Source organism: Canis lupus, chromosome 18 (assembly GCF_003254725.2).
Source record: "Canis lupus dingo isolate Sandy chromosome 18, ASM325472v2, whole genome shotgun sequence".
NCBI lineage: Eukaryota > Metazoa > Chordata > Mammalia > Carnivora > Canidae > Canis > Canis lupus.
This window is the reverse complement of record NC_064260.1, coordinates 52,972,129-52,986,492: the sequence shown is the minus strand read 5'-3', so window position 1 is coordinate 52,986,492 and position 14,364 is coordinate 52,972,129. Positions and strand designations below refer to the sequence as shown.

At 61.3% G+C, this 14,364-nt stretch overlaps 2 protein-coding genes across 3 annotated transcripts in view; one reads left to right on the top strand and one right to left on the bottom strand.

Moving 5' to 3' along the window:
- The first annotated feature begins 963 nt into the window (after positions 1-963).
- Positions 964-9,097, top strand: OTUB1 (OTU deubiquitinase, ubiquitin aldehyde binding 1). 2 transcript variants are annotated; one of them, XM_025446102.3, is made up of 7 exons: positions 964-1,117; positions 2,772-2,833; positions 3,297-3,395; positions 7,159-7,277; positions 7,489-7,573; positions 7,690-7,884; positions 7,974-9,097. In XM_025446102.3, the coding sequence occupies exons 1-7, from the start codon at positions 1,060-1,062 to the stop codon at positions 8,169-8,171; spliced, it is 816 nt and encodes a 271-aa protein (XP_025301887.1). In that variant the 5' UTR covers positions 964-1,059; the 3' UTR covers positions 8,172-9,097. The 2 variants fall into 2 exon arrangements, with proteins under 2 accessions (XP_025301887.1, XP_025301889.1); XM_025446104.3 differs by lacking the exon at positions 964-1,117 and adding an exon at positions 1,803-2,002.
- Positions 9,098-9,229: 132 nt separating this feature from the next.
- Positions 9,230-14,364, bottom strand: part of MACROD1 (mono-ADP ribosylhydrolase 1) — a 149,714-nt gene continuing 144,579 nt past the window's right edge. The window contains 6 exon segments of the mRNA XM_035701724.2: positions 9,230-9,367; positions 9,633-9,714; positions 10,010-10,083; positions 10,263-10,293; positions 10,401-10,522; positions 10,917-11,033. Coding sequence (XP_035557617.1) covers positions 9,330-9,367; positions 9,633-9,714; positions 10,010-10,083; positions 10,263-10,293; positions 10,401-10,522; positions 10,917-11,033 — 464 coding nt within the window. The 3' untranslated portion in view covers positions 9,230-9,329.

The following is a 14,364-nucleotide window of genomic DNA, read 5'->3' as shown; positions in this document are numbered from 1 at the left end:
CGGGATTGAGTCCCGAGTTGGGCTCCCTATGGGGAGCCTGCTTCTCCCTCTACCTGTGTCTCTGCCTCTCATGAATAAATAATAAAATCTAAAAAAAAAAAAAAAAAAAAGATATAGAACATTTAAGGGGCGCTCAACTGGCTCAGTCGTGGATCGTGCAACTCGACCTTCATTCAGGTCTGTCTGCAGCTCCATCCTCACCTTGGGGGTAGAGTTTAGTTTACTTGAAAAAAAAAAAAAAAGTGGGATGGGCAGCCCGCGGGTGGAGCAAGTGACTCTGGGTCTCCAGGTTGTGAGTTGGAGTCCCATATTGAATGTAATTACTTGAAAATAAAAATCTTAAAAATAAAATCTAGAACATCTCCATCTGCACGAGGATCCCTCCCTCAACCTTTTTACAAGCACATCCACTTCCTCCAGCCACCTCTGGTAACCCTAGTGTTTTACATTTTCATCAACTCCTTTAAAAAAGAGGGAACCCATAAAAAAAGGGTTATGCTTTTCTCATAACCAGAACGGCACGGAGCCCAAAGTTAGGTCCCAAGACTTTGGTCTGGGCCCCCAGGGCATGCTCTCCCCGCCGAAACGGGACCCCAAAGTCCGCTCAGAAGCGCGGCCCGCGGTCCCAGGCCGTGACGTCCCGGGGCTCTGAAGTCAGCACGATTCCGCCTCCACCGCCAGTTCTCCTCACTGCAGTCGCTCCCCGACTTCTGGGGTCCGCAACCGCGACGCTGCCTCCCTCCGTGATTTGCCCTCGCGCTCCCAATCTCGTCAGCCGCACCAACCGCGCTTCAAACTCCAGGGGCAAGGAGTCTGAATCGGCTCCGGGAGGCTCCGCTCACCAGGGATTTTGGGAATAGGGAAGGTGGGGCCCAGCAGGAGCCAGCGGGGCAGTGGGCGGGGCGGCAGCCACACCTGACTGCGAGCCCGGCAGGTGACGCCGCCCGCGGGAGCCCGTCGCTAGGGCGTTGCCAAGGAGGGGCCGCGAGGAGGGGCTCCCTTCCGGGCGGAGGGCAGCGGCTAACCCGGAAGCGGTCGGCGGTGCGGTGCTGTTTAAAGATGGCGGCGGAGGAGCCTCAGCAGCAGAAGCAGGAGCCGCTCGGCAGCGACTCCGAAGGTACTGGCCGGGGAGGGCCGTCCGGCCCGGGCTGGCGGGGGCGATGCCGGGCCGCCGGCTCCCGGGGAGGCTGGGGGCGGGGCCGCGGGCGGCCAGGGCCGAGAGGCACGGACGGCCCCTTCTTCCGCCGCCGCCTCCCCTCCCCCTCACAATGGACGGAGCTGCCGCCGCCGCCGCCGCCGCGACCCCCGGCCCGTGGGGCGGACGGGCGAGCGGGCGGGGCGGGCCCGGGCCCGTGGCTCTTCCCTTTCGCGCGCGCCGGGGCGGGGCCTGGGCCGCCCCGCCCCCCGCCCAGCCCCTCCGCGCCGGCCGCGGGGCTCCCGGGTCCCCAGCCCTCCCAGCCCCAATCCTCGCAGTCAGGCCGGGCCTAAGCCGGGGCCTGGCCGCCCGCCGTCTCCAGAGCAGCCCGCGCCCGAGAGGGCGTCGAGTTACGCCGAGCCGCGGAGCACAAAGGACTGGGCGGGCCGCTCGGGATGCTGAGGGCGGCCGGGGGCTGTGAGCGGCTGTGGTGTGTGCCCCTGAGGACTGCAGCCTTCGTTTCCCGTAGAGCCCCCTCTTCTGGCTTCGCAGCCCCTTTCCGCCTTCCTGGGCATTGTTTTGTTAGACTCCGGAGGTGGACCTTTCAAAACGTTGCTGCCTTCTCCCTTTTCACCCGCGTTTAGGCGGTTAGGCCGCAGGGACCGAGTAGGTCATTCGGGTGGGAGGGACAGCCCCGTTGCAGGGGAGTGTAAGGGACGGGTCAGGGCCCAGATGAGGATCCGGGACGCTGAGACTGAAAAGGATTGACCTTAAAAGTCATTCAGCGCACACACACCCCTCTTAACTGCACACTTGAGACTGAACGCTGGGAGTCGGAGGCCCCCAGAAGAGGCTTCCTAAGTTCACGTAAGAAAGAGCGAGAACCAGAATTCAGTTTGGGCCCAACAGTGGCTGCTGAGGGTGGGGCCCACAGGTGGACCTGCCAAGTCACTGATGAACACTTAATCCAGTGCCTCGTAGGTACCACCTCTTCCTCTTGACATTTCAATGAGGGGAGAAAGGTGGTCCTCTTACAGCTGGGGAAAGTTCTCTGCCACATGGGAGCAGAGGAGAGGTATTGTGGTAAAAAGCTCAGACTTTAGAATTAGGCACACCTGGATTTGAGCACAGGTCTTTGTTAGTTATGACCTTGGGCAGGTTACTTCACCTGTTTGCATTTGTTTTGTTATCTGTAAAATGGGTATTAACAATACCCAGCACAGCAGAAGGAGGAAGGGTGTGATCAAATAAAGTGCAGGCTACGGGAAGCTCTCCTCCAGCCCGGAACTCTACCTCCTCCTCTTACTTTCACCAAGAGACCCTGCCTGGCCCCAGAGCATTCTCAGGCTGCTGGGAATTGATATTAGAAAGCGGGGGTGGGGGTGGTGTTAGAGCTGAATGAGTACATGTTGGGGCAGGACATACCTTTACCCCCTCATTTTAAAGATGGGAAAACCAAGGCCTGGAAGGGAAAGGACTTTGTCAAGATCACACCGTTGGGGTAAAGCAGGGTGTTAAGATACATACTTCAGATTCCATACCTGGTCTCCTGGCCTAGGCTGCTCTTGTCATCGGCCTAGCTGCCTGGCACGGAGACAGCTAGGGCTCACTGTAATCTTTGGCTTCCTTCTTCCAGGTGTTAACTGTCTTGCTTATGATGAAGCCATCATGGCTCAGCAGGACCGAATTCAGCAAGAGGTGAGGGGCTGTTCCCCTTGGCCCTATTATGGGGAACCTATATAGCCTGGTCCTGGGGCCTATTTATCTCTCGTTTGAAAGGTTCATCCTGGGCAGCCCCGGTGACTCGGCAGTTTAGCGCCACCTTCAGCTAAGGGTGTGATCCTGGAGACCAAGGATCGAGTCCCACATCGGACTCCCTGCATGGAGCCTGCTTCTCCCTCTGCCTGTGTCTCTGCCTCTCTCTCTGTGTCTCTCGTGAATAAATAAATAAAATCTTAAAAAAAAAAAAAAAAAAAGAAAGAAAGAAATGAAAGGCTCATCCTCTCCAAGCTATGCTAGGTATTGGGTGTCTTGGGATAGGCAGGGGGATCACTGTGCCACTGGGTGATTGCTCCAGCTCTCCTCCTTTAGGTGTTCTGGCTGTTAGGTGTGAGTACTCCACCAGCATGCCAGACCGTGATGGGTTTCCTCCCCTCTGCAGATTGCTGTGCAGAACCCTCTGGTCTCAGAGCGGCTGGAGCTTTCGGTCCTGTACAAGGAGTATGCTGAGGATGACAACATCTATCAACAGAAGATCAAGGTGGGAGCCTGGCTGAGGGGGCAGGAAAAGCCCTGGGGGTAGGGGCAGGAGTGTGCCTGCTTAAGACCTGCTCCTTGCTGGCCTGACCTCAGAGAGGGTAGCATGTTGGGGTAGCCCTCTGGTTGCTGCTTCAAATGTGCACACTCAGGAATCAAAAAGACCTTGATTCATATCCTGACTGTGCCATACAGAGCTGTATCCTTGACAGGTCCTTCCACGTCTCTGAGCTGTGGGGTTCTTCGCTGTGAAATCAGAATAAAGAAAGTAGCTGTACGCAGGGCTGTTGTTGATGGAGATGGTGCCTGTGGGGCCTGGTGCAGGCTGAGTAGTAGCTGAGGTCTGCTGCTCACCATGGTGCTGGGCGGCTGGGAGAGGCTGGTTCTGGCAGGGGCACATCCTGCTGTCTGCCTCTGGGATGTTTGTAGAGGGGTAGGCAGCAGTGGGGCAAAGGGACCTGTGGACCTGTGCAAGGCCCAGCAGTATCACTTATAACTTGAGGTGAGATCCCTAACCACTCCCTGTCCGCGGGGGCTGGGACAGTGGGTGTGTGTAAATAGTATCCAATAGGCACAGCCTGAGAGCTTAGTAAATGTTACCCTGCACCCCAAGATGAGAGATGCTTAGAGCCTTCCACCAGAAAGGAAGGGCTTTTGGGGTTATTCATATCCTCCCTCGGGCCAGGGAGGTAGGCAGTGGAAGGTGGCCAGATTAGATGGTAAACCGGAGGGGGGAGTAGGAGGTGGGGGGTGGGCACCACGCTTCCACATCAGCCAACTGCAGGGAGTGGAAGCCTGCAGGGCAAATAGTGGTTGTCCATGCCTCTCACTCCATTGTTTCCCTGACCTGTTTTGTTTTTCCAAAACAAGCCAGAAATGATTTTGATGTGAATCTCCTGACTTCTAACAGGCAGCGAATTCAGATTTAAAATGTGTGATTCAAACAGCACACCTACAGGCCAGATCCAGCTGTGTGTGGCCTGTGGTCTACTCGGACCCCTTGCTCAGTGTTTGCAGTTTACCCAAGAGGACTGTGGAGAGATAGATGAAGGCACTGGCTGTAGGGCCTGACAGACCTGGATTCCAGTTCTGGCTGCACTGAATTAGGCAACGCACTGAATTTCTTGGAGCTTCTGTTCTTCGTGTTGAGTCCTCCAGCACACATTCGAGTGCCTGCTGTGTGCACAGGTCTACTTACTGCCCTCTGCCACCCCTGCTGTGTGCGGTGCCTTAGCACACCTCCGCCCTTGGAGTGTCCTGCCTAGACGGCAGAGCCCACTCAGACTTGGGTGACTTTTCTCCTCTGTGCATTGGGCCCCGGTGAGGTTTAGAATAGTGGGCACCAGCCCTCTAGGGCCTGGCACGGGCCTGGCACGGGATAAGTGCTCAGAATGATTCTAGTAGCTTTTCCAATAGCTGCAGTGATTTGGGCTCTTTGTACGCATTGTGTGCTGTGATTGACCATCTGTGAGCACTCGCGGTGAGCCAGGCACTGTTTGTGGTCCCAGAGGCAGAGTGAGGAGTGCAGCCGAGGAGCTCCCACCCTCATGAAGCTTATGTGTCACAGTGGGAAGACAGGCAGGTATCTCAGGCGTCTGTGTCAGAAGGCGGTAAGTGCTCTGGAGAAGTGTCAAGCAGGGAAGGGGGAGAGGGAGGGCAGGTGGAAGGCCTTGCCAAGAGGGTGGTGTTGGAGTGACAGACTGAAGGTAGCAGGAGAGCAGGTTGTAGGCATGGGCAGAGTGGGGCAGGTTGGGACCACTGTGAGGTGTGGTGGGGTTTGAGGAGGCCAGTGTGGCTGGAGTGGCACGGAGAGGAGCAGGGGAGGGCCAGGAGGCCGCCTGAACGTAGCCTGGGAGAGGAGGTGAATTAGCAGGTTTCTCTGGTTCTTCTGGCTGCTGGAGCCGGGAGGCCTGGGACGTGGTCTGGAGGAGGGAGTGACTGGGACCAGAGTGCCCTAGGGTAGTGAGCAGCCGCAGAGAGGAGACTTGGGGGATAGATTGGCTGGGGCCAGGGGGTGACAGAGGCTTTTTGGCTTGAATGGCTGAGGGGCCGTGGGGTCAGGACATGCTCAGAATGGACAAGTATTTGGATGTATGGGTCAGATGGAGAAGAGGGCGGAGATTGGCAGGCAAAGAGTTACATTTGGGGCTGTTCAAATCCCAAGACCAGCGGCGGTAAGGGAGTGAGTATAGTTGACCAGCAGAAGCTGTCCTGGGCCTGAGCTGGGTGGTGCCCTGCACACAGCAGGTACCATGGGTGGATACGTGGTGTGTGAACAGCACGTGGTGTCTTGAGAAAGGGTGCTCTATGGTTCCAGGGTGGCCCTGATCTTCATAGGTTGAGAGGAGGAGGAGGGTGCCATAAGGCTGGGGCCTGCAGTCTCCATGAAGGACAGGACGGACTAGGAGGGGGTGGTACGAATTGGCTGGGGTCACCAGGTTGCGGGGTGCCCCCCTTCATGGTGAATGCTGCTCTAGGAGCCTATCCAGAGAGGTGTGGCCTTGGCTCAGGTGGAGGTAGTAGAAGAGAGGTGGAGCTGGGAGTGCAGACAAGTTCCCAGAGCAGTTTCTCTACAGAAGAGAGCAGAGAACTTGGGCGGTGGCTGGAAAGGGATTCATGGGAAGCAGAGGAGTTGTTTCTCTTTAAGCAAGAACTAGCGTTGAGTTTGTGTGCTGATGAGTCTCAACCTGTAGGGAGAAAAACACTGATGATGCTGGAGGGAGGGGGAGGCTTCCTGGAACAATGTCCTTGAGCCTAAGGGAGGGGATAGGCTCTGGGGCTCTGATGGGGACCAGAGGGGTGGCTCTGGGAGCAGCCTCAGACCCTCCGGGGGTCAGGAGAAGAGGGCTGTGCACTGCTATGCTGGCTGGGGCGAAGGGGTGCTGGGTGACAGTCCTCAGAAAGGCAGTGAGAGGGCAGCCCCGTTGGCACAGCGGTTTAGCGCCACCTGTGGCCCAGGGCGTGATCCTGGAGACCCAGGATCGAGTCCCGCATCGGGCTCCTTGCATGGAGCCTGCTTCTCCCTCTGCCTGTGTCTCTCTCTGTGTGTCTCTCATGAATAAATAAATAAAATCTTAAAAAAAAAAGAAGAAAGAAAGAAAGGAAGAAAGGAAAGAAAGAAAGGCAGTGAGATCATTGGGAAGGTGGGCAGGGGGTTAGAGAGAATGGAGATGGTGCAAGATAGTCCCGGGGCGGGAGGCCCCGCTGTGAGCAGTGGCCCCACATGTGTGGGGAGGTTCGACAGAAGAAATACCCTTGCATTTAGGGAGGAAAGCAGCTGGAGCAGAGAAAAGACCCGTGAGAGTGAGGGGCAGGGTGGGGTGTGGAAGGCGAGTGCGGATGCTGTTTCCTGAGCCCCGCACTGGACGCCCATCCTCATTTGTCTGCCCTGGACTCAAGTGGTTTGAAACGCTGCTCTCTGGAGAAGCTATGTAGAACCAGGACTGATTCATTTGTCCGTATTGTTTTGTTTTGTTTTGTTTTGTTTTGTTGAAGAAATGGCCCCCACGCTCCACAGCATGGTAGGCCTGTGGGCTGGTGATGACTCTGATGCCCCAAGCAGCCAGTGTGTACCGAAGAAGTTCTAGTTTCCTGAGGCTGTTGAGGCTCTGGCCAGTGGGTCACTAAGTGACTCCCGTCACTGGAGTCAGCAGCCAAGGAGGGCAGTGACTTCTTTCGGGATGGGGGAAAGGTTTCCTTGGCCCATCCTGGTTCCCGCCTGATGTTGACCCGCATGGGGGCGGGCGGGTGGGGCTGCCTCTCTGCAGGACCTCCACAAAAAGTACTCCTACATCCGCAAGACCAGGCCTGATGGAAACTGTTTCTACCGAGCTTTCGGATTCTCCCACTTGGAGGCGCTGCTGGATGACAGCAAGGAATTGCAGCGGTGAGGCTGGTGGGCACTTGGGAACTGCCAGGAGGTTCCCTCCCCATCTCTCTGGGGGACTAGGAGATGCATTTCCACCCAAGGCCTGACAATGGCGGGGCTCCCGCTTTGGGGTTCCGTTCTGAGTGGGGGGTAGGGGCCCCCAGTCCTGGGCCGGCCTCTTTGCTGGCTGAGGAGCCCATGCTGGCACCCCTTGCCCTCCCCCCCGCAGGTTTAAGGCTGTGTCTGCCAAGAGCAAAGAGGACCTGGTGTCCCAGGGCTTCACTGAATTCACAATCGAGGATTTCCACAACACGGTGAGCCCAGCTGCCCCTGGTGCCCCCACAGCCAGGGTGGAGGTTGGGTCGCCTGGCCATGGCAGGGTTGACCCATCTCCTTCTCCATTGTGCCCTCTGTCCCCTGTGGGTGGCAGTTCATGGACCTGATCGAGCAGGTGGAGAAGCAGACCTCTGTAGCTGACCTGCTGGCCTCCTTCAACGACCAGAGTACCTCGGACTACCTGGTGGTGTACCTGCGGCTGCTCACCTCCGGCTACCTGCAGCGCGAGAGCAAGTTCTTCGAGCACTTCATCGAGGGCGGGCGGACAGTCAAGGAGTTCTGCCAGCAGGTGCCGCCTCTTTCTCTCTCACCTCGGGGTGGGGAGCACAGTGGGGGGGGGGGCTGGGGGAGGGGCGCTGACCCCCACCTGTGCTGCAGGAGGTGGAGCCCATGTGCAAGGAGAGCGACCACATTCACATCATCGCACTGGCCCAGGCTCTGAGCGTCTCCATCCAGGTGGAGTACATGGACCGCGGCGAGGGCGGCACCACCAACCCGCACATCTTCCCCGAGGGCTCTGAGCCCAAGGTGTACCTTCTCTACCGGCCTGGACACTACGATATCCTCTACAAATAGGGCTGGCCCCGGCCTCCTGCTGCCCTGTCTGCCCTCCCCTCTGCCGGGCGCTAGACATGTACAGAAGTTTTTTGTGGTTGTAAATGGTCATATTTCACTCCCTCCTCCACTTTCCCTGTCACGCAACCTTCCACATTTTATTAAAGGGGATGCTGGTGGTGAGCCGCGTTGTGTGCGTGTCCCTGCTCTGCTGCTGCCTGGCTGCTATGTGTCTGGCTGTCCCTCTACCCCCTCCCATGGGTTCTTCTCTGCCTTCTGCCTGTCCACACCCAAGCTTTCCCACCAGGAGTGGTTTTGAGGGGGCCTCTTGGGGACCCCTCCTGGGTACCAGGGTTCTGCTTCCTTCCCCTCAGGCACCTATCCCTTCCCTCCCTAGCTGGCCCAGGGGCTTCCATGAGAACCTTGGAAGTTCCTTGGGGGCCTTGCCCAGGGACCTAGGACTGCCCAGGCTTCAAGCTGTTCCCTTACAGGCCTGGACTCCACCTTGCTCCCCCAAACCTGAGTTGCCTGCCCTTTTCCTGTCAGGGGTCAGCATGGTCCAGTCCTGGGTGGAGAAGGCTGACGCTGTGGGGGCCTGGCTCAGGGCAGGCGTAGGAGCCGGGGCACCCCAGTGCCACCCCCATGCCACCCCCACCCAGGTGGTACCAACCTGGTTGGGGAGGGGCAGCCTTGAGTCCTGTGCTTGGTCCGTGATCCTGAGGTCTAGGCAGGACTTGCAGGGCCGCCATTCCCCCCTGCTCCTCACCCCCCACCCCCGCCTGTGCCTGCTTTGCAACCCCTTTGCTTGGGCCACGGTGTCTCTGCATTGCTTGCCTCTTTGCCTTTACCTCTTTTTTTCCTCCACCCCAGCACATGTGGGGTCTTGGCCCCCAGGCTGTGAGCTCCTTGGGGGCAGGCCCTCAATAAATGTGAAGTGCTGCTGCCCACCTCTGCCGTCTGGCCCATGCCTCCACCTGCCCAGCTCGCCAAGTGCTCTCTCGCCAGTCCCTTTAAGCCAAAGGCACTTGTCCACACCCCTGGGCTGCCACGTCCTTCCCCAGCCAGCACTTAGACGGTAGTCGCTGCAACAAGGGTGGTCTTTATTAGGAGGCTCCTGAGGGCAGGGGGCTGAGGGAAGGAACAGGGTGCCCAGGCCCAGATGCAGGCTTCGGGGACCTCTTAGAGCTGAGAGCGAGGTCCTGTAGGCCCAGGGGAGTCTGTGGGCAGAGGGGAAGAGTCAGGGAGTGTGGCTGGTGGGTTTCCCCCAGCCTCCCCTCTTGGCTTTCCTGCGTGGGGGTGAGCCGGTGTGTTAGTGGGCAGGTTAGTGGGCAGCCATGTGGCAGGTCAGGCCCTGCTTACCAGTCCTGGGCAGGGTGGGCAGCGGTGCCGTCAGGCTGGAAGGCAGAGGACAGTGAGAGCCTGCCCTTGGGTGGGTGGGGGAGGGGCAGGGCTGACCCAGCGCGGGCACCGCGGGGTGCTTACCCACTGGGAAGTACTGGGGGAGCCGCTGCAGGTAGATGCTTTCGTCCTTCTCCAGGAACACGCAGATGATGAGCCGGTCCACCTGCGCCGGGGCCTGCTTAGCCTGGGCAGGGCTCACCCACAACCTGGCTGCCTCATCTTACCGCTACCCCCACCTGGGCAGGTTTTCACCTGACTGGGGGGGGGGAGGGGCCATAGACCCTTCACAGAAGGGGTTCATGGTGTGCACTCCACCGCCCTGGCTGGACACGCTGGGCTCAGACAAGTAAACGGGTCCCAAGGGAAGGAAAGGTGCGGCCAGAGACCGGCTGGTCAGCGGAACCTGCATGCGCCCTACCCCCACCCCTGTCTGATCTCCTTGACGGCCCAGGACTCACCTTGTCCTTGTGTTGCTCCAGCCACTCGCGCAGCGCGGCCAACACTACCTCCGCCGCCGCCTCACTGGGGTAGCCTGGAGACCCAGCGGAGCGGGACTGAGCCCCCGGAGCCCGGCCTCTGGCCCCCCAGCCTCGCCGCCCGGGACCGCCCAACTCCACCTGCCCGGTGCAGCCCCACCTCCTGCCCCACCGCCCGGCCCCTCCCTGCACCCGGGCTCACCCGCTTCCTAGTCCGGCCCCGCCCGCAACTCACCAAACACGCCGGTGGAGATGCAGGGGAAAGCCTGGGGCGGGGGCGGAAGGCGGGGAGCATTGAGGACCGAGTCGCTCCGGGCCCCCCGCCCCCCGGGAGCCTTCCTCCCCGCTCCGGCCGCCCCACCCGGCCCCTCACCGCGGAGCGGAGCCGGTGCTCCAGCAGCAGGTCGAGGCTGCTCAGGTAGCAGCTGCGGAGCTCGGCAGCCTGGCTGGCGCTGGGCTCTCCGTGGGCGATGGGCCCCACCGTGTGGATGACATCTGCGGAGGCGACGGGGTCAGGCCGGCCGGGGGCTCCAGGGGCTGAGGTTTTCTCCCCTTGCCGGCCTGGGCCCTCCCCAAGTCGGGAGTCCCCGGGGAGGACCCCCATCCATGTGGGACACAGGTGTGCCCTCGAGCTCAGGCAGGCCCGCGGGGCCCGCTCCCCACACCCCCCACACCCGGAGGACCCCGCTGAGAGCGGGGCGGAGCGGGTGAGCGGAGGCACTGCCCTGCGGCCGCCGGCTTCGGGCCATGCGTGGAGCGGCCGGCTCCCGGCACGAGGTTAGGAGGTGACCCCTGACAGGCCTCCAGCAGCTCAGGGCGGCTGCTCCCCTGCCCCCGCAGTCGCAAGGTGCCCTGCCTGCGCGCCGCCGGGGGGGCGGGCGGGACTCACGCTTGGCGGGCAGCCGGTAGCCGCCGGTGATCTTGGCCTTGCCGGTCTCGCAGCTCTGCAGGGTCCGGCACTCGTCGGTGAGCAGGGGTCCGGCGGCCCGGTGGATGCAGCCGTCCACTGCAGGGCAGGGGGCAGGGGGCAGTGAGCTGGGGCTCCCCACGCCTCGCCTGAGCCCATTCTACGGAAGGGAAGGCGGAGGCCCAGGCACGGAGTGCTCCCAAGCCCCGAGGCCGGGCCCCCACTCGCGGGTACCGGTGCCCGCCCTACCGGCTCCGCGTCTGCAGAAGCCCAGGCGCGGGGCGGCCGCAGCGGGCCGGGAGGGAGGCGGCGCGGGGCAGCCGGCAGGGGGCGCGCGCGGGGCGGGGGCCGGGGTGGCTCCGCCAGGCCGAGTCCGCCGCCCCAGCCCGGCCCGGGGGAAGGTCTCCCTCCGGCTCCCGCCCAGACGCGCCGCGGGACTGGCACCGCGCACCCCCCAAGGCAAGGCCGCTCCCCGCCGCCGCTAACTCTAGGACCCACTTTACAGATGGGGAACCTGGGGTCACCCGATTACAAGCGGCAGACGCGGCCGGGCCCGGCGCCCGGGTCTTCCAGCCGCTTCCGCGCTCCCCGCGGGCAGGTAGATCCGGCCACGCAGGTGGAGCAGGGCGCGCCCCGCTCGTTAGCTGCCTCGTTAGCGCCTCCGGCTTAATTGCGGCGGCCCCGGGCTTGTTTACCCGAGAGCGGCTCGGCCTCGGCGGCAACCCTGGGGAGCGGCCCCAGAAACACCTCGGAGGAGATGCGCCTCCGGCCGAAAGGCGGGGCTCGGCTCTGGTCCCCCCCCAGGGGCTACGGCCTCGTCTGGAAATAGCGACAGGGACCCCTCCTCAGGGGAGTCCGCCCTGGCGGGGAGGAAGTGACCGCCTCGGGCAGCTCCGCAGCCCCGATGGCACCGCAGCCTGCGCCGGAGCTCCTGGGGCACCAGCAACGACCCGTGTTCCCAATGCCCAGCGGCACGAGAAAAACCCCATTTCTCCACTTTGCAGATGCGCAAACCAAGGCCCTTCCTCTTCAATCCCAGCCCCAGCCCCAGCCCCAGTGTCTTGGCACAGGTCCAGGGACACCAGCTGGACCACCCCCTCTTCTCTTTTCTCTTGTGCCCCGTGGGGCCCAATTAAACCTAATTTTGTGACTTCACTTGGAGCTGGCACCAGGCGATTTCCTAGAGCATCCCAGGGGTGGGATGGATGGGGTGGAGGAACTAGGGGAGCCCTGGGAGGACTCTGGGGCTGGTCCTACCCTCCTCTCCTATGCAGGGAAGGGTAAGGGCAGCTGTGGCCGGTGGGGAGGGGGCGAGACTGGGACCCAAGGCAGGGCCACTGAGCTACCTGTCAGGTGCCACTCATGGGTGTGCAGCCTGGAGCAAGCGTGCAGTGTCCATGTGCAGCGAGCGTGTCTATTCCAGGCACGCTGTGTGACAGCGGGGGCTGGGGAGCTGGCAGCCTGGACCCAAGTCCCAGCTGTGCCAGTCACAGATGTGTGACCTAGAGCATATCACCTAACCTCTCTGGGTCTCAACTGCCCCATCTATAAAATGGGCTAATAGTAGACATTCATCTCGTAGGGCTTTTGGAAGGATTGAGTTAATTTCTGTAACGTGCTTAAGCCAGTGCCTGGTGTGGGTGAAAGCGACGTGCCATAGGCTGTTAGGACGGCGCGATAGTGGGAGGATGTGCTCCACGTGCACACCTGGGACTGTGAGGGGAGGCGGGTATCCAGGCATGTGCGGGAATGGGTGTGAGCTGGCTCTCCCGGGGTCTCTGGGCCCTGCCCCAGTGCTGTCAGCCACTTGGACCCAGCTGCCTGCCATCTCCGGTGCCGTCCACCCTGCAGACAACCTTGGCCTGCCGTGGATGCTGTGCGGAAGTGGAGCTCAGCAAGATCTGTGTTTCCGGGACTTAATGTTTCCTGCAGAGGTGGACAGGCCTGCGGCCAGGCCTTTGGGGCTGACCCAGGGGCATGAGGGGGAGGAGGGGATCCAAGCCAGCAGAAGCCGGAGCACCCCCGCCAGCATCCAGGCCAGGGCCAGGGCTCGGCACTGCCATGCAAGTGCCTGGGGGACCTGGGGGATCTGTTCTGCGGAGGCAGAGATGAGGGGCAGGCCCTGGGCCCCACCCCTGCCTCACCCCTCTCCCCATCAAGACCAAGTACGGCCTGGCCCCCTCCCTCTCCACACACCGGCCTTGTCGCTCTAACATCTCAGTGCCAGAAGGGCCCCTCAGCCTGCTGTCCTTAGCCACACGTCAAAGGGCTACCACAGGTCAAGGGGCTACCTGTCTGCCCGGAGGAACGGCAGCTCTCCTGGCTCGGCTCCCTTGGCTATGTCCTGCCTCTAAGGTGGGGGTAAGCTGAACCCTGGAACCCACAGGAGGAGGCTGCCTGGGGTCTCATCCGCATGACCCTGGGGCTGCCTGGTGCGATGGTGGTGACCTCAGTTCCTACCAGTTTACCCTCGATCCCCTCCCTGGGACCTTTAGCCATATCCAAACAAACCTCAAGCCTCCAACTCAACCCCTGCCCCCTGGAGTCCCTCCCGGGGAGGCTGATCCCCGTTGGTGGGGCGGTGGCACCTTCTTCAGATGTCTCTCTGATGGGGCCGAAGGAACCCTTCCCTGGAAGCCTGCCCTAAGGGCCGCTCTGCGTCCTTCCTCAGCCCCTGCCCGGTCCCCTTCAGGCTCCCAGCTGGGCTGGGGCTCAGGAGTTCCAGCCTGTGCAGCCTCTTGTGGGGCCCTGCTGGGCGCTAAGCGGGTCACACTCCCCCTTGTCGGTCCTCCCAGCCACCCTGGGGGGTGCTACAAATTTCCCTGCTTTATAGAAAAAGACATCGAGCCACAGAGAAGATGAAAGACTCGCCCAGGGTCACACAGCTGGACTGCTCTACTTCCTCTAGGACCATAGAAGGCTTTCTCTCCCCACAACCTCCCTTCGCCCTGGCTGGCTTCCCCTCCCTCCTTGCCCAAGCTCCCAAACCTGTCCTGCTGTCTGCACACCCCTCCTCCTTGCAGCAGGGCTCATGTCCCCCTCTCTGCCTCAACTCATTGGACTCTGGTTGCCCAGGGGGCTGGGGTCCCTCATCCCATGTGACTGTTCAGCAGCTCCCACGCAGAGACCACCAGCCACCTCTGTCCTGTCCAGCAAGGCTGCCTGGGAGACTGTCTGTCTGCCTCCTTGACCTCTTCTGTCACGGCCTGAGTGTGTCAGATGCTGCTCCTGCCTGGAGACCCTGTCTGTCCTCCGCCCTGGGGCCCCTGTCTGTCCTCTGTCCTGGTCTAGGCTCTCCCCTAAATAAGGTCAGGCACCCTGCTGCAGAGCCCCCTGCGGCCCCCCTTCTCCTGCTGCAGCCTCTACACTTCACAGGGGTTTGGGGGGCCTCAGCTCACAGCCCACCCCTTCCTAGGAGCTTGGGGGGTCA